Source organism: Citrus clementina, unplaced genomic scaffold (assembly GCF_000493195.1).
Source record: "Citrus clementina cultivar Clemenules unplaced genomic scaffold, Citrus_clementina_v1.0 scaffold_2, whole genome shotgun sequence".
Lineage (NCBI taxonomy): Eukaryota > Viridiplantae > Streptophyta > Magnoliopsida > Sapindales > Rutaceae > Citrus > Citrus x clementina.
The window spans coordinates 8,536,421-8,559,882 of record NW_006262688.1 but is presented as its reverse complement, the minus strand read 5'-3'; the positions used below and the strand labels follow the sequence as shown (position 1 = coordinate 8,559,882).

The following is a 23,462-nucleotide window of genomic DNA, read 5'->3' as shown; positions in this document are numbered from 1 at the left end:
TGCATATCGAATTAGTGGAGATTTTGATCCATTTGGATAAAATACACCCATGTCGATTGTTCCATAGAGATAGCCAAATATATGCTTTACACCATTCCAATGCCTATGAATTGGTGTAGAACTATATTTTTCTAATAAATTAACTGAAAATGCAATATTAGGTCAAGTACAATTTGCAAGATACATGAGTGCACCAATTGCACTTAAATATGGTACTTCAAGACCAAGAATTGCTTCACCATCTTTTTTAGGATGAATGGATCATTTTCCACATTAAGTAATTGTGCCACCATTGGAGTACTTAATGGATGAGCTTTATCCATAAAAACACTTTAAACTTTTTTAGTGTATGTTGCTGATGTACAAGTATTCCACTTGGCAAATACTCAATTTGTAAGTCAAGACAAAATTTTGTTTTTCCAAGATCTTTCATTTCAAATTTATTTTTCAAACAAGAAGTTATTTTCGAAAGCTCTACATGAGTTCCAATGAGATTTAAATCATCAACATATTATGCAACTATTGCAAATCTAATTTCAGATTTTTTTAATAAAAACACAAGGACAAATTGGATTCTTTATATATAATTCTTTTAATAAATAGTTGCTTAGGCGATTGTACCATATACGCCCATACTGTTTTAATCGATACAAAGATATAAACTACGAGGTTTTAATTTGTTTGCTTCTAGCATTTAAAGTCCTTCAAGAATTTTCATATAAATATCTGTATCAATAGAACCATATAGATATGCAGTCACAACATCCATGAGACGCACATCAAGCCTATCAAAGGCTACGAGACTAATTAGAAATCGAAATGTAATTGCATCTATAACAGGAGAATGTGTCTCCTCATAATCACTGCCAGGTCTTTGAGAAAAATCTTGTGCAACTAACCTTGCTTTATATCTCACAATTTCATTTATCTCATTTCATTTTCTAACGAATACCCTCGTATAACCAACAAGTTTGACATCTTCAAGCATCAGGACTACTAGTTTGAATACTTTAGTTTCGCGAGTGAATTTAACTCTATTTGAACAGTATCTTTCCACTTTGGCCAATCATTTCTATGTCAATATTTTTCCACAGTTTTTAGGTCAGGATCCTCATAATCATTTATGATATTAAAAGCCACAGTAAATTAAAAAAATATCATTAATAATTATTTCATTTTGATCCCAAGATTTTTTTATACCAAAAAAACCAATTATAATTTCATTATTTTGTTTCTCTTCAGGAGAAATTTATACTTTCTTAGTTGTTGGAAATTTTTTTCTTTTGGGTCAATGGGACGAATATTATTTGATTAGCAGGCAATGACTCTTTAAGAGTGCTAATTTCATTTTGTAACTTTTCTGTGTTTTCCTCTTCCGGGGAATTTTGTCTTTGGAGCCAATTGGCCTTCCATGTTTCAAATGTACTTTACTTTCGTTAGTTTTGGTGTGTTATCCTTCATGGATCTCAACACGTGTTGGGGCATTTTTAGTTGGAATATGTGATTCTGTTATATTTCTTGAATCAGTAAATGCATCAAGAATTTGATTTGCAATATTTTACAAATGAATGATCATTTGAACTTTAATTTCACTTTGATTTGTACGAGGATCAAGATGAGATAATGATGATGCATGCCACATAATTTCTCGTCGTTCATTTGTTTTTGTCTTCTCTACCCCTGGTGACGGGAAAACTTGTTCACCAAAATGGAAATCTGCAAATCGTGCAGTAAAAAGATCTCCAGTTAAAGGTTCAAGATACCTAATTAATTATAGAGCATCGAAACCAACATAAATTCCAAGTCTTCATTGCAAATCCATTTTATTTCTTTGTGGGGAAGCAACTAGGACAGCACATCAAAAAATTTTGAAATGAGAAATATATGTCTGTTGGCCAAAAACAAGTTGTGAAGGTGAATATGTATGATAAAAACTTGGCCGAATGTGAATTAATGATGCAACATGTAGTATTGTATGTACCCAACATTAAAAAAGGAAAATTTGATCTAAAATTTAATGGTCATGCAATTAATTATAAACTTTTAAATAAAGATTCAGCTAAACCATTTTGTGCATGAGTGTGTGCAACAGAATGCTCAACATCAATTCCAATAAACATGTAATAATCATTAAAAGATTTAGATGTGAATTTACCAGTGTTATCAAGTCTAAACTTTTTATTAAGAAAATCATGAAATTGTGCTCTTAATCTAATGATTTGAGCAAGAAATCTAGCAAATGCAACACCACAACTAGAAAGTAAAGAGACATGTGACCATTTAGTTAATGCATCTATTAAAACCAAGAAATAATGAAATGGTCCACAACTTGGGTGTATAAGGTCACATATATCTCCTTGAATTCTTTCTAAAAATTTAGGAGATTTAAGAATTACTTTCATTGGAGATGGTCGAATTATTAATTTCCCTTGAGAACAAGCAACACATAGACTTTCAGTTGATAAAAAAATCATCTGGTTATTTAATTGATGTCCATGTGAATTTTTTATAATATGACGCATCATGATTGATCCAGGATGCCTAAGTCGATCATACCAAAGTTTAAAAATCTTTGGATTAGAGAACTTCTGGTTCATTATAAAGTTTATTTCTATTGTTCTTATAATTGTATGATACAGCCAAGAAGAAAGCGAATGTAGTTTTTCCAGTACATACTTTTAGCATGAAATAGTTAAAAGTAATGCAAAGAAATTCAGAATTACCTTCACTAGATGTTTCAATGTGATATTCGTTTTGATGAATATCCTTAAAATTAAGTAAATTTCTGTTGGATTTGCTGGAATATAAAACATCATTTTTTTGTAATTTTGTACCATTTAATAACATAATATTAGCTCTTCCAGAGCCTTCAATTAGATTAGTAGAACCAGATATTGTATTAACATTAACCTTAGCTAATATTAAATTGTGGAAATATCTTTTATTTCGTAGAATTGTGTGCATTGTTGTACTATCCACCAAACATCCATCTTCATTTTTCACCAAGTGTAAATCACTTTGCTTCCTCTAATCGTAAGAGAACTTTCACAAAATTATTAAGCTTACATAGCAAATTTACTGAGCTAAATTTGTGAAGATTTTGGATTTGAACTTCTGGTCCATCATCGATATTGTGATTTCTTGTAATAAGATCTATAGTCATTATTTTCTTTTGAATCAAAAATTCATACTTTTTCTTTTAATAAAAGAAAATATACATTAATTTATATTGGTACTCTTGATTTGCTACTAAAGGAGCATATGTGCGGTATAAAACCATGTCCTATTTCTTTTATTTTTTTTCTCCACTTAATTTCAAATGAGAGAATTAATTGAGCTTTTGAAATTATCGTCAAGCTTATAAATGAATTTTTAGCTCCTTCAGGGAGATGATCATAAAAGAAAATCATAATTTTTTACAATCCTTTTGGGATTGATTTCTTACACAAAAATACTTTAGTACTATTCATGGTCTTAAACATGTAAATATTAATTAGACTTTAGTAATTCAAGACAATAATAATAAATGTTCATCAAGAATTCAATAAAAACATAGAGATCAATTTAAAAGTTCAAATACATATATATGCTACTTACAACTCATTCCTATATTTTATCATATCAAACTATTGTTGAAAATCATCTAATATAAAATAAGCATGCAAAAATCTATCACTAAAAGTCTAAGAAGTTGAAAACAGAACAATGAGCCAACGAAGTCAAGAAGTTGTTAAAATAAAAAAAAAAGAACATTTTTTTTAATGACCTCATTTATTACTCAAACACTTTTGATTGTCATATTTTTTCCTTAAAATTTTTTCAAGGAAACAATTATGTGTTATTTATATATATTCACTTTGTAATTCCTTCTGGGAGATATGGAGAAGAAAATTTGTATATAGTCTTACATGACATATACATGAACTTATAATATTTATATAGTCCTTTGGGGACATTTAATTGTTAGGATTAATATTCGATTAAATCTATGCACGGATATATGAAGTCTATATATGATTATCTTTGATTTTATGTCTTTCATTAAATTGTTTACATAGAGTGCTTAGAAAAAATTTAACTATTTGATATTCAATATGTTTACGTGGGATGTTTAGATAACATACTATTAAACAGAAAAAGAACCTACACAAGATTAATTTTAATTGAATTTAATTGTTATATTCATGAGATGACATAGATTGATTTTGAATTACCACTCTAAAATTGAGGATTAATTAATAATTAGATAATTACTAGTTGAACAATGGTGGATTCTGAAATCTTGGTAATTTTTGTTTTATTGAATTTTCATTTGCTTTAATTATTTTCTTATTTTAATTAGTTTTATTTCCCTTAAAAACTCAATTTGTTCAACTAGGTTAGGATTAATATTAATTTTAGATTTAAATTAGACTTTTCAATTTATAACAATCCATGTGGGTTCGACCTCGTTACCACTATTCTATTTCTAGATTCGTGCGCTTACGAGTATATTAATATTTTTCACAACAAACATACACTTGTATTCACTCATTAAAACAACTGAAATTAATTAAAATAAATTCAAATCTAGATAACAATAAATTAAGCTCTTAACAAAAAATAAATATTACATTTATTTTCAGAATATAAAATTATTCTAATTAATTTAAAGAATAACTATAAGAATGTCTTCCTAAAAAAATAAAAATATAAATATAATTAACAGCTATACTTAGCTGAGCACTGAATTCCATTAATTCAATACTCACCATAAACTTCGCTAAGTTCCAGATCTTAATTTGTATTTGACAAATTAAAGAAGGATCCTATTTTGTCTCCTCAATTATCTCCTCTCTAATCTAATTTATGATTTAAAAACGTATGAATGAATGATATATTTGGTTTTGTAAATTATATAATTCCTAATCTCCTTTGTTCTTCTAAAGCAAAAGCAATTAATTTTTTTTTTTTTAAAAAACAATAATAATGTCAGACACAAAAGCAGAAACAGCATACAAATCCCTCTCAAGTATCCTCACCAACACCCCTCCTTCCTCTCAAAACCCGGCTTCCTCTCTTCTCTACGACCCCGAAATCTCCTCCCAAGTCTCCGCCCTCCTCCGGCATCCAAACTCCGGCGCCGGCGATGACAACCTCTGCCGCTGGCTCTACGACACATTCCAATCATCCGACCCGCAACTGCAGCTCGTCGTCGTCCGTTTCCTCCCCATAATCGCCGGCGTTTACCTCTCCCGTGTCACCCTCCGTAAACCCTTAGCCGGTTTCGAGGCCGTTCTCTTAGCCCTCTACTCCCACGAGACCACGTCGCGCAAAGGACAGTCACTGACTGTAAACGTCCCCGATTTGTCACACCCAAGTATATATCACGAATCCAAAGCGTCATCGAAGAACAACGCCACGGATTTGAACCTAGCGGTGATATCTCCGAGCTTGGAGCCACACGGAACGGTGAGATCCACAAGGAGAGCAAGAATTGTTGGGGTCGCGTTGGAGTTATATTACAGTAAGATCCCACAAATGCCTGTAGGATCCAAGATTGAGTTCTGCGAGTTTTGTCAAGCTTGGGCTGGCCAGGATGGAGATATGCGTAAAGATGGAAACGGTGGTGATGAAGCTATAAATCAAAAGGTGGGGATTAGTAAAGAGGGGAGAATTCCATTGCCTTGGGAACTGTTGCAACCGGTTTTGAGGATTTTGGGGCATTGCCTTTTGGGTTCGAATAAGAAGAATAGGGAGCTGTATGAAGCTGCTTGTTGTGCAAGCAGAAGTTTGTACGCTAGGTCTTTACATGATATAAACCCTAATGCGATATTGGCAACTGGGAGTTTGGTTAGACTGGCGAAGATGGGTTTGGATTCTCAGAATGATCAGGTTGATCATACTGAGGTACCGTGGACTAGAGTCATCTCACTTTAATGCATTGTATATAGGGTAAGTTTACCTTACATTTAATGTAAGAAACATAAGTGACATGACCATTTAATTGATGTAAGTGCAACACGTGTTAATTTGAGGGAGTAATAAAAACTTGTTGAAACCGGATGGAAACCAGTTGCAAAATGGGTCAACGGTCGAGTCAATCCCATGCGTTTCTCATTACAGCCGGTTGAAGGTAAGGCGGTAATCACTGAAAATTTTGAAAAGAAAGGAAAAATTGGAAAGAGAAAGAACAAAGGCTTTTGAAAGAGGATTATTGAAGAAGCAACAGTTCGCTGCTGCAACTAAATATGCGAAAATATCATATAGCTTTATATATTGATTGTATTGAACAAAGGCTGAAAATCGAGGGGGAAAAAAAATGGTTTCAGAGTTCTGTCAGTTACTAGTACATGGAGAAATGACGGGGAGCTGCAGTTTCACAGGTTAGAGAGTGTTTGAAAAATTTATAATATATTTCGTTATTTTTTTCCGTTGGAATAATGAACTTGTAATATCAGTGATTGGTTTCGCAATTATAATTATAATTAATTTATCCTGCTTGAAAGTCTTAAATGGACCATATTCATCAAGTGTTCGATGAAATGTCTGAATAGCGTTAGCCCGGAAATATTTGGCTAAAATTGATGAATATATTTGGTAAATATGATGAATATATGTGAGGTTTGTATGCTGGTGATTGATTCTTCTGCTGCTGCTGGATTCTTCTGCTGAGTATTTGTAGTTTGGTTTATTTATTAATATAAATGAGGGTTGTATGCCGCTGCTAGCTTCTGCTGCTATGCATCTGTACTTTGGTTTATTTAGTATCTCTGTTTTGAGTTGTTTTTCAGAGCCACCATGAATCATGTTACGTTGTAGTTCTCTGAGAATGAAGGAAAGAAGCTATATTACCTTCTTCATTTCATTTTTCCATAATAATATTTTATCTTCTTTTGGGTTCTGTAGAATTAATAATTTTCTCCTTTCCTTTTATTGTGTTCTCTCTGTTTTGGCAAAGTATGATGAATATATAGGAGTTATATAGAATATATTCTATTATGTACAATATTTTCCTTTTATTCGCAGTGCCATTCTTTGTAATTGTATTTGTGCAGTTCGTACAATTCAATGCAATGCCTGCAATATCTGTAATTCAAAACTAGAATATATTAATCAGTTAACAAATTGAAACCTTGATGTCCTTGCTAAATTAAGTTTAATTTTGACTCTGTTAATAGCATTTATAGAAATGGAGCTCCATAATATTTTGTTTATTTAGATTAGGGATGCAATAAGAATCAAGAGTGGGTGTGGTGGTAGAAGGAGGCCTATGAGGTTTAAGCACAGGCAATGGAAGTGCTTGTGTTGATAAAATATCATAGAAACAACATCAAAAACGTTGCAGAATCAGTCCTAGATCAAGACAAAATCCCAGCTTTTTGCTGGAGGTGTAGCTAGTGCTCTCAGTAAAACCTGTATAGCCCCTCTTGCAAGGCTTACGAAAAGTAAAGTTAAATAGCATGGAGATGACAAGAAAAGGCAATAGGTATCCTCTATGTACATGATAAGGCTCTAACATATTTGAAATTGTGAACAAAGCCTATGCTTGAGTAATAATTTCAGAGCTGACCACCTTGAGAGGTTGAAATATGTGTTATAGAAGGTGGACACCGTTACAATTATCTTGAAATCTATGATTGTTCTTACAATGTCGGCAGAAGATGATGTATTGCTGACAAAGCGCCAATAATCTTTCGATACTTTAGTCAGTTTTGCTCCAAAGTTACATGATCCATCACCATTTATGACACCTAAGAATGAAAGAAGAGGTGCATCTTGGAACTAGTGCAGAATTGGAGAAGGTGAGAAAAAAACTCCAACAATTATGTTGACCGTTGCATATTTCGTGAAAAGTTTTTGTTATTATCTTGGTTGATATGTAATTTGACGGAACTTTTGGTTAATGTCAAATGTAGATGTGTCAGTGCAACAATTAGGAAGTTTGTGGGTTGCGTCCCAGGAGGCAAAGTTGGCAACTATTTATTCAAAGAGAAAAAAAATTGCAGAACTGGATGCAGAGAATTGAAGAAGGCAGCATGGGAAATGATGTTTTTACGTTTATGTGTGTATATTGTAAAACTTGTATATGTATATAAAGCTTTGTTATGCATGTTTTACCCGATATGTAAATAAAACATGGAGCTTCTTATGTTATGTCTGTTAATTTAAGCAATTTTTTTGGTCAATTAGAAGTGTTATAAAACTATAAATGTATGTGTAACTTGAAATTTATTAACAAAATATATATATTGTAATAGTTTTTAGGTGCTATTTGATTGAATTAGGGATTAGATGCTTTAATAATTATTTCAAATGTTATATAAGTATGAAATGCGAAAATAAGGCTTAAAAATATTATACTTCCTTTAATATCTTCTTGGACTACAGTGTTAAAGGAAGTAATTTATTTTTAAATACTGTGACAAGTATAAAATTGAGGACACTTGGCTATATCCAAATATTAGTAGTAAACAGATTTTAAATTTATGGCTACCCGAACATAATTTGGCCCCATAAACTACATTAAGCTATAAAAAATTCCTTTGCAAAGAAATGAATGTTGAGTCAAATAATTGAAAAAAGACATTATGAGGGAACAGATGAGTTAAGATGATCAGTAAATGTGCAGCATAGCATTAATAGGATTGTGCATCATGCAACTGGAAATGGAGTCACGGGTTTAAAAAATTTTATAAATGAAATTCTTGAATAAGGATGGAGTTAAAAGAAAAAACCGAACGTAAGGCATTAAGTTAACATGAAACAATGTTGAAGCAAAAGAAAAAACATTATCACAAGTATATCTGCAATACAAAAGTAGAAGATTACTACAATACTTTTTATTAAAGATGTTCCAATAAAAGACTGTAACATAATACTCGATAATATGATAAAATATGCTATAAGGTCCATAAATAAGACAGCTGAACTACAACAAAATACTGGTGGCTACAAAGTTTTGTTACCCATACAATGGAAAACAGAACTTGATTCAAAAGGCCAACAGTGCATACCATTAAAAATAGACCACCTTTCCATACAAATACCCAACAAGAGTTTAATGTGGTCATGAAAATATGAAAATATGAAATAGGAATTTGGTTATCTCGTTTGCTGCTTCTATTGCTTTCCCTCTTTCAAAACCTAATTACTGTACTTTCTATCTTCAATTTTCTGGATTTTCCAGCAACCGCTCCTCACTCATCATTTCCATCTAAAATTATCTTTACCGACTAACTCCTTAGCTTGCTTTTTTCGACAACCGTTTTAGCAGGTTGCCATTCTTTTGTTTTTAAAAATAAATTTCCAACCACTACCTGAACCTAATTTTACGTTATGTTTCATCACACCCGTTGGATCTGCAAATTGAGGAATCCAACGATTCATTTTCTCCCAATGTTACTTACACCAAATGTAAGTTAAGCGCTGCCTTGTATATAATGTGTATGCGTCCCATCACTTCTTTCCAATTCTTTATGCCATTTCTCATTTAACAAAACATTAATCTATAGAGATTTGCGAATGTAATCAAAATAAGACCAGCTAACAATAATACTACTGATACAAATTAAAAAAAAATCGTTCAGCATAGTTTTTCTAACTTTATTTTCATTCTTTGTTTTAAATCATACTGGGTAGAAAAAAAACGATTAATTCTATTTTTATTTCTCCTTAAAATTTGGGGTTTGTTTAGTTTAAAACCTAACTTTATTGCTTTTGATTTGAATTGACCTTAAACTCAAACCAGCACAAGCCCACCGGCCACCTCTGTCTATATATACCACAAGAAAATTCAAATGTACTCAAACAAAACAAATGTTAACGTCCTTGTCAACGTCTGCAATCACAGAGTGCAATAAATGCTTTCTACTTTTAAATCATAATCAAAGGTATGATTCAACTTCCAACTCCCCCGTCCACAACTGGATGAACAAATTCTTGCGGGCTCTAATTTGATCCATTTGATGGATCTCCGTCCAGCTGTCTTCATCATCACTTTGTTTCTTCTCAAAGGAATTGTGAACCTTTTAGGGTTAATTATTGAAGTAATTTATTGAATTGTTAACTAAAAGAGCAAGGAAGTACGCGTGGGTATACTCCAGCGAGCATTATCATGGCCGTGGTGTGAAATAATTGAAAATTCGGTAATGTGAACATAGAACTTTCTTGTGATATTTGTGTATTTGCGTGATCTAAACAAATACTAAATTGTTGGGCATTGCCAGGGTGTAAACTTTTACTTCTAGTCAAGCTTTATTTGTTAGCTACCAATAATAAATGATCTTCTATATACATATTTGTGGGTAAAAGCTCATTTACTCCTTATATTTTAAGATTAGTATTTATTTAGTTCTTATATTTTTAAAAATGTCTCGAAATATCCATACCGTTAAAGTATTGATACTCGTATCGTTACTTTTTATTTCTTTTTGCTTACTTTAACAATATTACCCTTTTATAATAATTTTTTTGTTTGGACATTAATAAAAAAAATAATTAAATTACCAATTTAACCCTAAAAAATTATATTAATTTTTAATTGTCAAAAATTGTATGCAATCTACCAAGTGTGCAAAACTGCAAATGGTGCTTGCAAAAAAATTAATATATGTTTTTTTTAAGGTTAAATTGATAATTTAATTATTATTTTTATTAATGTCCTAATAAAAAAATTATTATAAAAGGGTAATATTGTAAAAGTAAACTAAAAGAAATAAAAAGTAACGGTAGGGATATCAATACTTTAACGGCAGGGATGTTTCGAGATATTTTTAAAAATATAAGAACTAAATGGACACTAATCTTAAAATATAGGAACTAAATAAGCTTTTACCCCACATTTGTTTGAAAAGTACGTTTAACCTTTGCTATATGTACAAGTTTTTCTTCAAATAAGAAATGTTCATTTGCTACCATAATTTTTCTATAAGAAAAGTTACTCTTGACCTCCATATATAACGTGCTCGCTACAACTATATATTTACATTACACTTGAATAATTAATGCCTTGAAAACATATTACCCTGTGCTTCTAGGCCACTTGTCGAACATTTGGAGAAACAATAAATTTATCAGTAAAGAAATCTGTCAAAACATGACTACACTATGAAGCCCACCCCCGCAAATGATCTGTTCGAGTTATGTCTAGACGTGCGTTTAACATAATCCACCTAAAACCCAGCCCATAAACGTGCTCCAAACGAAGATGGACAGACAGACTTACTCTTAAATTATAAGAAATTTTTCTCTCAGGAATATATTGAAAAACTTGAACCCCTGATTTAATTATGAAGCAATGATGTGTCAACAATTAGGCTAGAAAGTGGTTGATAGTATTTAATGTGCATAAAATGTTAACATCGCCCTTTTTTGTATCATGATTCTTTTAATGATACATATTGGGTTTATGAGCTAGTTTCTCATTTATTTGGGGTATATGTGCCAAAGTCCTTATTTAGTATGCACTCATCATCAATGCGTTGATCAAGGTTAGCCCTCATAATGTTATGAGTTATGACCACCCTTTAACCTATTATTGGTTTATATATATGCTCACGTTAAGTTAATGGAAGTATACAAAATTAATGAAAAAAAAAAAATTTGAAAAAAAAAATGAAAAATATAACAAATTGGTTAGTAGTTGCCCCCTTATTTATTAACGCCTGCTGGCAAGAAGTTGTCTCTGTGCTTGCCCTTTCTTTTCCCACTCACGCACTTCACCGGAATCGCCACAATATAACAACTATAACAACACTTCACAAAACCTCAGCAATAGTTAACTTAAATATTTGTCATTCGCCAATATGGGAAAGGGAAACCGCAGCGCAGCAGCAACCGCAGCCGCCGCCGCCGCTGCTTTCTTCTTAATAATGGTTTCTTGTATCGGCTCTTCGTCAGGCCAGGCGTTGGCGCCGGGGCCATATATGGCCTTCGGGCCGTCACCCTCGCCCGAGGACGACTGTTTGATGAAGGTACTGAACATGTCGGACTGCTTGTCGTACGTGACGGAGGGAAGCAATGTGACGGTGCCGGACAAGCCGTGCTGCCCGGAGCTGGCCGGTTTGGTTGAGAGCAACCCCATTTGTTTGTGCCAGCTTCTCGGGAAGAACAATACGTATGGAATCAAGATTGATATCACTCGAGCTCTCAAGCTTCCTTCTGTTTGTGGCGTCACCACCCCTCCGGTTAATCTTTGCTCCTGTACGTGCACCCTTTCTTTTCTATTATTATTATTTGGAGAAATTATGAGAATTAAAAAATAAAAACACACAAAATTATACGCGTAATTGCAAAATTGAAAAAAGAAACCATAATAAAATTTTCAACTACAAAATTTTCAGATAGATACTAGAACTAAAATAGATTTTTTTTTTTTTTAAATTTAGCAATGTGAACTGAAAATGTTATTTGGTGAAGAGATGATATATTTTTATTCCTAAATTTTAACAATAATAATTATTATTTTCCCGGCGTATGTAATGACGGTTACCGTGATATCGTGGGTAACGCTTTCAAAAATCATTAATGGCTAATCGACTCGGCGGTTGCGTTGCCCACTCCACGCCAATGATAGTGATAAATGCGCCACGCTGCTATGTATGCTTACCTGTCATGGGCCACGCTACTATTTCTGTGGGGACCACATGAAAAAAATTGGGATTTTTTTTTTAAGAAAAAAAATTGGAATCTAATTTAAGGACATTAATGATTTTATTGATTGTCTCACCAACTCACGTGGACTGCTGCTTTCTTTACAAACGGATGGAAATAAATAAATAAATGCATTAAATTCACGAAATTTATAATGGGCCGACATTGGGTCGAAACTTGGGTTAATTTTGTTATAACTTTTAAGTGCATGTTGTGTTTTTTTTACAGTGGCTGGAGTTCCGATTGAAGCTCCAACAGGAAGCCCAGGGCCCGCGTCACCAGGTATTTATTACAATTTCTTCATACACCACATGTATTCTAGGGAAGGGACTCTATTTATTTATTTTTGAACCACAATTATGTAAAAAGATTTGATATTGGAAAAGAGTAATGCTACACATCTTAAATTTTTTATCTTAAAAAGTTATTCCAAATGATGTGTCATTTATCAATTTGTTTGTGAGATAATATAATTAATTCACTTGGATCTTGTAAAGAATTATCAACCACTCAATTAATGACACATCATTTGAAATAACTTTTTAGAATAAAAAATTTGAGATGTGTAGCACAAACGTAAAAATTTTATTTTATAACAATATAAAAAATGTGTTCATACTATATAAAAAGTACGGACGTCCGCATTAAAACAAAACTCTTATTTATTTATGGTCAGTGCTATGTTACATTAATCGTAACGTAGGGGCTCCCATTTATATATATGTTTGTTTGTATAACAATTGCTACTAATCATTTGAAACATAACGATACAAATTAAATGATGAAGGTACTCAACCGCCGTCCGGTTTAGCTGCCAGCCCTTCAAATGGAAATAATGACAATGCAGCATCAGGCAACGCAGGCTCCGTTCTGGCCCTCCTTGTTGGCTTAGCAGTTGCATCTCTGATTTAATTCTTATTTTATTGTTTTAATTTCATACTTGAATATTTTTTTCTTTTAAATTTTTGGAATGGTATTTTATGTTTTATTGTATTTGTACCCAGATAATTTGTGTCTAGCTAGTGACACCAATAATATTCTCTCTTCGGTACATTCACCCATCTTCCTGTAGAATCATTTTTTTTTTTTTAATAACTGTAGAATCATTTGATTATGATGATATAATGTGCTGTAATTTTTTATGGGAAAGTTTCTTGATCTCTATGTTATTGCCCATGGCAGCCAATCTCTGGCAGTAGTCTTTCAATTAGGAAAATTACTAATACTGTGCATCAGCCTTTCCAAGTCCTAAACAAAATTCCCAAAAAAAAAAAAAATTATATAGAGTTGACAATCGGGTCCGCGATGTCCTATCATGATATAAGAATTATTTGAGCTGAAGAATTCAAGTTCAGGCTCGGTGAATCTAATTAAAATGTCATACAAGTTGAAGTTGTGATTTATTATGTTAAAATTATTATTAAATTAATTTTAACAAACTAGATTTCTAATTCGGTTCCTAACAAAGTTAAGTTGTAAATATAATTATTAAAAAAAAACTATTATTATTAAAAGTAGAAAATGGACAAATTTTACGGCGCCGTAGAGAACACTTTTGTTGACAATCTTTTACTCTCGAAGACCAATATCGTAGCTTGGTTTGGTAGACGCTGTCGCCGTCTTTACGGGTAGGTAAGGACAACGAAGAAAGCGAGAAAACAAAAGATTGTTTTAAAAAATTGATACCCATACGTGATTGAAGATTAATACCACAAATTATTATTCATAAGTAAACAGCATAAATTACACGGTCAGTAGCAGCAATTGTTTGACTTTTGAAATTAAAAATGGCATAAATAACCAGCAATTGACGTTGAGGATTGGGACATTATTGATTTTGGCGCAAATTCAATCCTCGTGGAGACAGAGGAGAAGCATGGCGATGGCGCCTTCTTATTTGCAGTGCAATCACCAGCACCAACTCCATCTACCTTCGATTAGGCCAAATGGGTTTTCTTTTTTTAAACCAAAAACAAATTTTAGAAGGACCCAACTTATCAAATGCACCAGAAAGCAAGTCGAGGTTTCTATCCTCTCCACTCCTTTTTTTTTCCCTTCCTTTTTGTGGCCATTTATTTACTTTTTATTTATAATTATTTTTTTTTCCCCCCCTGATTGGTGGGAATTTTAGGTAGTGTATGATCCTGATGAAAGGAGAAACAAGTTGGCAGATGAAGTAGACAGGGAAGCTCCTCTTTCAAGGCTCACTCTGTTCTCACCTTGCAAGGTTTTTATTAATTTAAGCTTAAATTTTTAATCTGATATTTTCGGATATTTCGTTTTCATGCTTTGGCTTATATAAGCTTATGTGGTGCAGATAAATGCTTTTTTGAGAATTACAAACAAGAGAGAAGATGGGTTTCATGATTTAGCATCGCTCTTTCATGTAAGATGCGGAAACAGTTGTAGTAATCAGTTAATTATTATTGTTTTTTTTCCCCATTTTTGTTTAGCAATCTTATATCTTGACCATTTTTGGGGTTCCAGGTAATTAGTTTAGGTGATACAATTAAGTTCTCTTTGTCACCCTTGAAGAGTAGGGATCGTTTGTCAACCAATGTGCCAGGGATACCTGTTGATGATAGTAATTTGGTGGGGCATAACTCTTTTCTTATTCTTCAGTTATTTATTTATTTTAATCTCTTTTTCTTTGTTTCTGATAAGTGGTAATGTTTTTGAAACTTTTCTTTGGCAGATAATTAAGGCGCTTAACCTTTATAGGAAGAAGACTGAGAGTGACAATTTCTTTTGGGTAAAAATTTACGATGAGTAATTTTGATCTGTACGGAAGTTTTATATAAATTCGTATTTTTATCAGCTGATATACTGTCTGCAAACTTTTTTCAGCGACTATTCTCATTAAAACTTGTCTGCAGATTCATCTTGATAAAAAGGTGCCTAGCGGAGCAGGACTTGGTGGTGGAAGCAGTAATGCAGCTACTGCACTTTGGGCAGCTAATCAATTTAATGGTTGTGTTGCCACTGAGAAGGAACTTCAAGAATGGTCAAGTGAGATTGGTTCAGATATTCCCTTCTTTTTCTCCCATGGAGCAGCGTATTGTACTGGTAGAGGTGAGGTATGTTTTTGTTTACACAAAAATGGAGCTAACAGATGTTTGTCCTGTTTCATTTCAGACCATGTAAGTGCATGAAATTGTTCTGCAATTTATTTTCAAAATTTTAGAGGTGTAACTGTGTGAGGGAACTAGACTATTTAGTGCCATGTAGTGTCAGGACTTGTTTCATTTGCATCTTCTTTTTTTATTAGTTTAGTGTCTGGGACTTTTACTTTATTTTCCCATTTTAGATTCACATATAAGCCTATCATTTATTTGATAATATCACTTGGAAATTCAAATTATTATTTATATTCATTTGATTAAAACTGCTATGCTGCTCTTATATTTTAGGAAAAATATAGGGTTCAACGGCATAAGGGATAAATTATGTTTGCATTGAGGTGGCAGTCATGTATGCTGCACTTACTTTTGGAAGAATAATATTTGGTAAAAGATGGTACAGGGATGCATATTTTGGAGTTTTAAGATGTATCTAGATACAGTGTCTGAGTATTTCAGTCATTTATTTGTAGTGACTTTTCAATAACTGTTTTATTGTTAGAATTTTTCAGTGTCCTTTAGTTGGAATGGAAAGATTAAGTAGACCATTTTTCAGAGACAAAATACCATGGTTACCTTTATATACTTTGGTATCGTATTTCTTGCAGCACACAAAGACACAAAACACATTCATTTATTAAGTTGCAACTGCTTATCATCATTGTTCCAACATTTTGAATTTCCACTAAAGCCTTGTTTTGCATTGTTCAGGTTGTTCAAGATATTCCCCCACCCATACCTTTGGATGTTCCAATGGTTCTTATAAAGCCCAGGGAGGCATGTCCCACAGCTGAAGTGTACAAGGTAAGGCCTTCTATTTTATTTTATTTTATTTTGGTCTATATTACATAAGTGAACAAATGTCTGAACTATATTGTTTACGTATGATGTGTCATTGCTAAGAAAGTTTTGATTCTGCAGCATCTTCGACTTGATCAGACCAGTAAGGTTGATCCTTTAACATTGCTCGCGCAGATTTCTGGGAATGGATTGTCTCAAGACGTTTGTATTAATGATTTAGGTATGAGTTTGTGAGGAATACTCTGCGTGTCTTTTTTCCCTTTTGGTTCTCCCCATACTTTCTTCTTTTCCCCTATTTTAGCTTTTATTTATTTATTTCTTTTTCAAATTTGGCAATCAATACTGCCCCAATCTATTCGTATTAGGTTTGAAGTGGTGCATAGGTTATTTGATTGGTTACTAGATTTCTGACATTGATCAGCTTTATAGAGTTGTTTCCTTTCCTGTGTGAACATCTGTTTCACTGTTAACTTTTTTTTGGATTAGTATACTCTTATTTTTTATCCAAATTAAAAAGAAATGGTGAGATATTCGTCCTCTGTGATTACGTAGACATCATGCATCAAACCAATACACATGTTATGGGTGGTATTGGAAGTTGATGTATGGTGATTTGGACCTTATTCGCATTGAGGCACTGTTGAAATTTTGTTAGTATATCCGTCATAGAAGTACTTATAGTTGGTAATAGCAGGATCGCTGTTGTTATGTAACTGCTACAATTCTATCTTCCATCCTGTCTGTTGCCTTTTACATGTTTATATTTGTGTTTTCTGCAGAAGCACCAGCATTTCAAGTTCTCCCATCTCTTAAAAGATTAAAACAGCGTATAATTGCAGCTGGTCGTGGACAATATGATGCTGTGTTTATGTCTGGCAGGTATGGAGACCGGAAATGCTTTTGAACATCAATTTCTAATTCAGAATTTTGCATAAGTTCCGCAAGATTTGTTCCTGGAAATGCTGTTTCTATCTCTTGTCACACAATTGTCTCTCTCTCTCTGTCTCTTCAGTATTGTTATTATTTATCTTTCTTTCTTTGAACAACACCACCTGTCCACCCTATACACAAGCAGAAATTCAACTCAACCCCCTTCCAAGGTTGATTTGATGGACCAAAATCTTTGTCCCCAAAGCAATAGCATATATCTCTTCCAATGAAGCGGACAAAGATTTTTGTCCCCAGCAAGAAATCTGATTTGAGATTGAGTTCTCGATTCTCTTGATTTCATTCTTTTAGCTACTGTAAACTCATTTCTGCTGTCTATATTTGATGCAGTGGTAGCACTATTGTTGGTATCGGTTCCCCAGACCCTCCACAGTTTATCTATGATGACAATGAATATGAGGATGTCTTTTTGTCAGGTAAGACTTATGTAATTGAATCGATAGTTTGCTAGTTTTATATCTTTATAAAAAATGATTGCTGAAAGTCAAATGACTTATAAGAATGAATTATGTTTGAGAGAATCATATAAACCGATAAATAACTACTGTCAACGCTTATTCAAGAATAGATAATCGTTGTAATATGGTATCTATAGCTTATCTTTCTGTTCATTTATGGTTTCTATAGCTAATCTTTCCATATATTTTGAATCAGTAGATAAATGCAATTATAAAGTCTCAGTTACTTAGAAATAGAATAGAACAATTTACAGGAGCTTTTGGGATTTTTGTACCCTGTTTTTTCTGAATGAAGTGGGTTATGTTCTAAGGAAATTCTAATTCAACTTCGTATGTTCCCAACTTGTGTACAGACATTGATTTTTGGAGATGGAGATTAATACAGTGTCTTGTGCATGAAGTATGCACATTAGTTCACTAATCTCACCATCCTTTTCTGTCCTGTGACTTCTCTGATCCATATTCTGTTCATTTCTATTTTTATTTTCACTTTTTTAATTATTGCCTAATGGTCATCCAATCCCCTTCCCACCCTTATGAGCGGGATCTGAACCGTAGACCTCTTGAACCATCTCAAGAGGTTTCACCAGTTAAGTTGCTAGCACCCTGTCCGCTATCACCTTGATCAAACATTATTTAACTTGACCATTAGTTGAATCTTGCTTCAAGATATGAATAAATGTTTGATTTGTGCTGCTGTCTTTGGCTGTAATTTTTTTATTTAGTTTTGAATTTTTGGCTTTGTAGCTCCTACATAGATGATTCCTTCCAGAGTCTTGTCATATTACAAAAGCAAAGAACTACTCCATGACTAGTTTAATTCGTGATATGTGAGCAAACATTCACAACACATCGGATGTGTCATTGGGGCTTCAGCACTTATCCTGTGGTGCCTGAGCAGTAAATTCAAAATTGATACTTATCAATGCACTGGATCTTGCCCTTGAGCAAAAAACCTTTTGTGCTCAAGCTTGGATGCTAGTGTAGAGCAGTTACTTGTAAAATCACGGTGTCGTAATCCTGCATAAGATAGAAGTGAATGAGTTTCTTGGGCATATGAGGGTAATTGTTCAGTATCACCTAATAAGCTAGTCTTTGGTTGATGTAGGTCTTAATCCACAATCAATGGTATGAGGAAAACTTTAGATCTCTACCTTCGATTTCTATTCCAAGCATTTTTGTGCATGTGCTAACTAGATTACTATGCTGAGTGGGTCCCCCACGGGTTAGGAATGGGCCTGTCTCAAGCAGATTACCATGTTGGAGTAGGGCTATAGGGATAGGATGGTAGGTGACCTTAGGAAACAAGAAAGGTGGGAACCACAATGGATTGGCTAGACATACGATGGCAACACATAATTGGGTGAGGTAATATAGGGTTCCCATTTTGGGTAGAAAATTGATATATCCTGGCTTATAAAGGTGGGTGTGCTATTTGACATAATGGGCTAGTCTTTTGTTATGAGAAACATCTAAGCTAGTCTCTTGTTTATGCGAAGCATTTAACTTGTGAAAATAGATGTTAATGCTTCAAAAGGATTTCTCTAACACTCCAAAAGCCTTTTGTAGTTTTTTTTTTTCCCTCTCTCTCTGTCTCTCACACTTCAATAAATATTGGCATGAACGAAATCCAAGCTACCTCCTCTCCTATGTTAGTCAGGTACTGCCTCAGGAGTATTTAACTGTTGATCTAACTAGCACCTATAATTTCTCTAGAACTGATGAAGTTTGATGTATACAATAAATGAAGTGGTTTCTTATGGTTGTAACCTCTTGTGTCATTATCTTTTTGTTGAATGGTAAGTAAGAAAGGGCATGACCTTTCTGTTGGGTTTTTTTTTTTTTTTTGGGGGGGGGGGGGGGGGGAGGGAAGGTATTCTATATTACACATGAAGCCCAACTTATTACCACACTAAACTGCAGACCAGAAAAGAGAGTTTGATGTTTAAGCTTCTGGAATGGATAACACAAGGATCGGATATTTTTTATGACATGTTTATGTTTATTTTCTCATATCGAAATGTGGCGTATAAATAAATTTATTAAGGGATGTGTTATCAGCTGTCTAGATTGCTACAATAATCATTTTCATTCCAAGTATGCTGCCTGACCTTGAACTTATTTTTGATGCAGAGGCTAGATTTATCACTCGCGAAGTGAATCAGTGGTATAGAGAATCTGCTTCAACAAATGCTTGTAGCGAACCCCCTGCATTTTCCGAAACTGTGGGGTGATGTCTTGATAATGAAGAAATTGATAACACAACTTGTTCAATTTACTGTTGTGCTACTTCATTTTATGTGACATAGGATGCCTACGTTCGTTCGTTGTAGGTAATCTAAGTTTTACATACGGATTTAAAATTAAATCTGTTGTCATATTATGTATTTTCTATACAACTGATCATGAGTTACCAAATGTGTTGAAGCTATGGATTAAAAATATGAGAGATTTTACTTTCATAGTTCAATACAAATGTTTATCCTTTTATATAATGTAACGACAATCATTGCCAACTAGTTTACCCGAACGTACCGTGGCATGTAGTCAATGATCTAAAATTTGTGTTAAAATATTGTTATTTTAAATTTAAAAGTATCTAATAATTTTCACTATGTCATTAGACAAGGACATTTCTGCACTATTGAGGTACCGTACAGTCATTTTCGTATTATTCGCCGAGACGTCGTGCAATACTCTTCTTTTTCCGCAGAACGACGCGTTATCCGCAGTATTGAATTCTAAATTATTTTAATAAAAGTAAGTGATTGTACGGTTTTTAATTATTGCATGGAATAATAATCGTTGATTCAATGAAAATATAAAATAATATAAATAAATAATATAAATTAAATAATATTTAATTTAATTAATTTTATCATATCACATTAATTTTTATAAAATAAATTTGTATAAGAGTTTATGACTATATTATTATTCATAATTGTTATAATTGTAATTGTAAAATAAAAGATATACACGCATAGAAGCACGAGCGATCACAATATTAGAGTTGCAATTTCAATCTCATCTTTTATAGGCGGCTCATCTAATAGATTATAAATTTTATAATTTATAAAACTACTTATTTACCATCCAATAGATGGTTACCCAATTTTAATAGTGATTATAATAATAATTTTAATTACAACTACAGTTATTAATCACAATTAAAACTATGATTATGACTATCGTAAAACAACAAGATAATAAATTTCGGTCATAGAAATATACCATTATACAGTAATACTGCAGACTTGAAATCCACAAACTTCAATTTTTATGCTTTTAATATTTGTTGTATATGAAATTAGAATAGATTATACTCCCTTAGGTATTAATTTTGTCTGAGAATTGGAACACACCTTTAGAACTTACCAAAATGTTCTTAGTTGAGTATTGTTATTAATATTATCAGAATCTATTATCATAGTAACAATAATAATGATGACAATGACGATAATGACGACAACGACGACGACGATGAAGATGATCATGATGATACTAATAACAATAATAATAACAAAATAATTAAAAATATTTTAATCAGGGCACAGATACTGGATGACAAGTTGTTTATAGTTCTATAAACAAACGACATAACATCAATTAATATACAAGACGAACAAACTCGTTGTCCAAACAACGACATGCAAAAATAATATGCACCAATGCATACTATTTATGCCCTCGTTCTTTATGTTTTCATGTGAAATGGTGAGTCGTTTTAGTTTTATTCATAAAGAGTTCATGCCATATGTCTTTTTCCCGTTGAACAATGCATCATCTGCAGTGTTGAATTCCAAACTATTTTTTAAAAAATAAACGATTTGCAGTGTTTTATATATTACATGTAATAATAATCATCATAACTGTAATTGTAAAATAAAATACGCACACGTACATAGAAATACGAGTGATCACAAATTGTAAGTTTAGTCTTAACTTCTGTGGGCTGCTCATCCGGTAGATAATAAATTTTATTTTTTTTATAAAACTATTTATCTACCATCCAATAGATGGTTTACCAAATTTTAATAGTAATTATAATAACAATTGCAATTACAACTTCAACTATTAATTACAATTAAAACTATAATTATGATTATTGTAAAATAACAAAATAATAAACTTTGGTCATAGAAATACCCCATTGTATTGTAATACTACGGACTTAAAATCCACAAATTTTGTTTTCATTCTTTTCATATTTGTTGTATACGAAATTGGAATACTATTGGGAGCTAACTTTGTATGGGAATCGGAATAAACTGTTGTAAGTTATTAAAATGTCCTTAGTTAATTATCATTCTTAGTATTATTATTATTATTATTATCTATTATTATAGAAATAATAATAATGATACAACGACAAAGATAAATAATAATAATAATATAAATATTTTAATCGAGGCATAGATATTAGATGACAAGTCATTTATAGTTATGTATACCAACAACATGGCATAAGATGAAATGGCTCGTAATCCAGATTATTATCACAACCGACGTATGGAAATAGTACATACCAACGCATATTATTTACGCTTAGTCGTTTATATTTTGGTGTGAAACAACAAGTCGTGTTATTTTTTTTTTCACAAAGACATTGTGTCATACATCATTTTCCCCATTGAATAATGAGTCATCCGCAATGTTGAATTACAAACTATTTTAATAAAGGTTAGCGATTGTACGGTTTTTATCTATTGCATGTTATAATAATTATTACAATTGTAATTGTAAAACAAAAAAAAAAAAACACACACTCATAGAAATATGAATGATCATAATTTTTGAGTTATAATTTCAATCCCAACTTATTTATAATTTGTGAAACTATTTATTTACTATCCAAACCATGTGTTACCCAATTTTAATAGTAACTATAATAACAATTCCAATTGCAACTACAAACATTAACTAAAATTAAAATTAAAATTTTGATTGTAGCAAAATAACAAGGTGATAAACTTTAGTCATAAGAAAACACCATTGTACTGTAATATTTTGAACTTGAAATCCAGAATATTATTTTCAAAATTACTTTTGAACCTCCCAAAAGTAATCCATTGGGTTATGTCGTGACTTTTAAAATAATTGTTGTTAGTTGTCTTATAGTCTTGTAGAAGAGTCGTGATATTAATCATTTAAACATTTTGTAAAATTTATTTTAAAAAATGCTGTGAGTTTTAAAAGCATTCATATGTGTTTGATAAATCTTAACGTTAAAATACTATGAGAATGTAACTGACTGAATTAGATATAATATTGTATATATTTATTTACATATTTATAAAACATGTAGTAAATATTATTTTATTATGTATATTTTAATAATTGATAACTAAAATAAATATTTTATATTATTAACTTTCATTTTTTTTATTTTTTATCTTAATATAATTGATGATAATAATAATAATAATTTCTTTAAAGTTAAAGATTTTATTTTTAATTAATAAAGATAATTATAATTATATATAATTATCTTTATTAATTA

At 32.1% G+C, this 23,462-nt stretch overlaps 3 protein-coding genes across 4 annotated transcripts; all 3 read left to right on the top strand.

The window, feature by feature from the left end:
* Positions 1 to 4,711: 4,711 nt before the first annotated feature.
* On the top strand, positions 4,712 to 6,074 carry LOC18051487 (hyccin). The gene has a single exon (XM_006446351.2). The coding sequence runs from the start codon at positions 4,969 to 4,971 to the stop codon at positions 5,917 to 5,919; it is 951 nt and encodes a 316-aa protein (XP_006446414.1). The 5' UTR covers positions 4,712 to 4,968; the 3' UTR covers positions 5,920 to 6,074.
* A 5,553-nt stretch (positions 6,075 to 11,627) lies between these two features.
* On the top strand, positions 11,628 to 13,686 carry LOC18051486 (non-specific lipid transfer protein GPI-anchored 2). The gene is made up of 3 exons (XM_006446350.2): positions 11,628 to 12,183; positions 12,862 to 12,915; positions 13,421 to 13,686. The coding sequence occupies exons 1-3, from the start codon at positions 11,787 to 11,789 to the stop codon at positions 13,543 to 13,545; spliced, it is 576 nt and encodes a 191-aa protein (XP_006446413.1). The 5' UTR covers positions 11,628 to 11,786; the 3' UTR covers positions 13,546 to 13,686.
* Positions 13,687 to 14,210: 524 nt separating this feature from the next.
* LOC18051485 (4-diphosphocytidyl-2-C-methyl-D-erythritol kinase, chloroplastic) lies at positions 14,211 to 20,493 on the top strand. Of its 2 annotated transcripts, none has more exons than XM_024191470.1 (11): positions 14,211 to 14,656; positions 14,765 to 14,860; positions 14,951 to 15,019; positions 15,121 to 15,225; positions 15,329 to 15,385; positions 15,510 to 15,773; positions 16,464 to 16,556; positions 16,674 to 16,773; positions 17,333 to 17,432; positions 17,832 to 17,917; positions 20,093 to 20,493. In XM_024191470.1, exons 1-11 carry the CDS (start codon positions 14,510 to 14,512, stop codon positions 20,191 to 20,193), a joined length of 1,218 nt encoding a protein of 405 aa, XP_024047238.1. In that variant the 5' UTR covers positions 14,211 to 14,509; the 3' UTR covers positions 20,194 to 20,493. The 2 variants fall into 2 exon arrangements, with proteins under 2 accessions (XP_024047238.1, XP_006446412.1); XM_006446349.2 differs by having other exon boundaries at positions 14,213 to 14,656; positions 15,510 to 15,710.
* Positions 20,494 to 23,462: the final 2,969 nt, after the last annotated feature.

Bases quoted from the DNA above. Each gene is read 5' to 3' on its own strand.
- LOC18051487 (XM_006446351.2), top strand. From the start codon at position 4,969: ATGTCAGACACAAAAGCAGAAACAGCATACAAATCCCTCTCAAGTATC.
- LOC18051486 (XM_006446350.2), top strand. From the start codon at position 11,787: ATGGGAAAGGGAAACCGCAGCGCAGCAGCAACCGCAGCCGCCGCCGCC. The intron at 12,184-12,861 runs GTACGTGCACCC...TTTTTTTTACAG, and splicing joins TCCGGTTAATCTTTGCTCCT to TGGCTGGAGTTCCGATTGAA. The intron at 12,916-13,420 runs GTATTTATTACA...TAAATGATGAAG, and splicing joins CCCAGGGCCCGCGTCACCAG to GTACTCAACCGCCGTCCGGT.
- LOC18051485 (XM_024191470.1), top strand. From the start codon at position 14,510: ATGGCGATGGCGCCTTCTTATTTGCAGTGCAATCACCAGCACCAACTC. The intron at 16,557-16,673 runs GTAAGGCCTTCT...TTGATTCTGCAG, and splicing joins CCACAGCTGAAGTGTACAAG to CATCTTCGACTTGATCAGAC. The intron at 17,433-17,831 runs GTATGGAGACCG...TATTTGATGCAG, and splicing joins GCTGTGTTTATGTCTGGCAG to TGGTAGCACTATTGTTGGTA.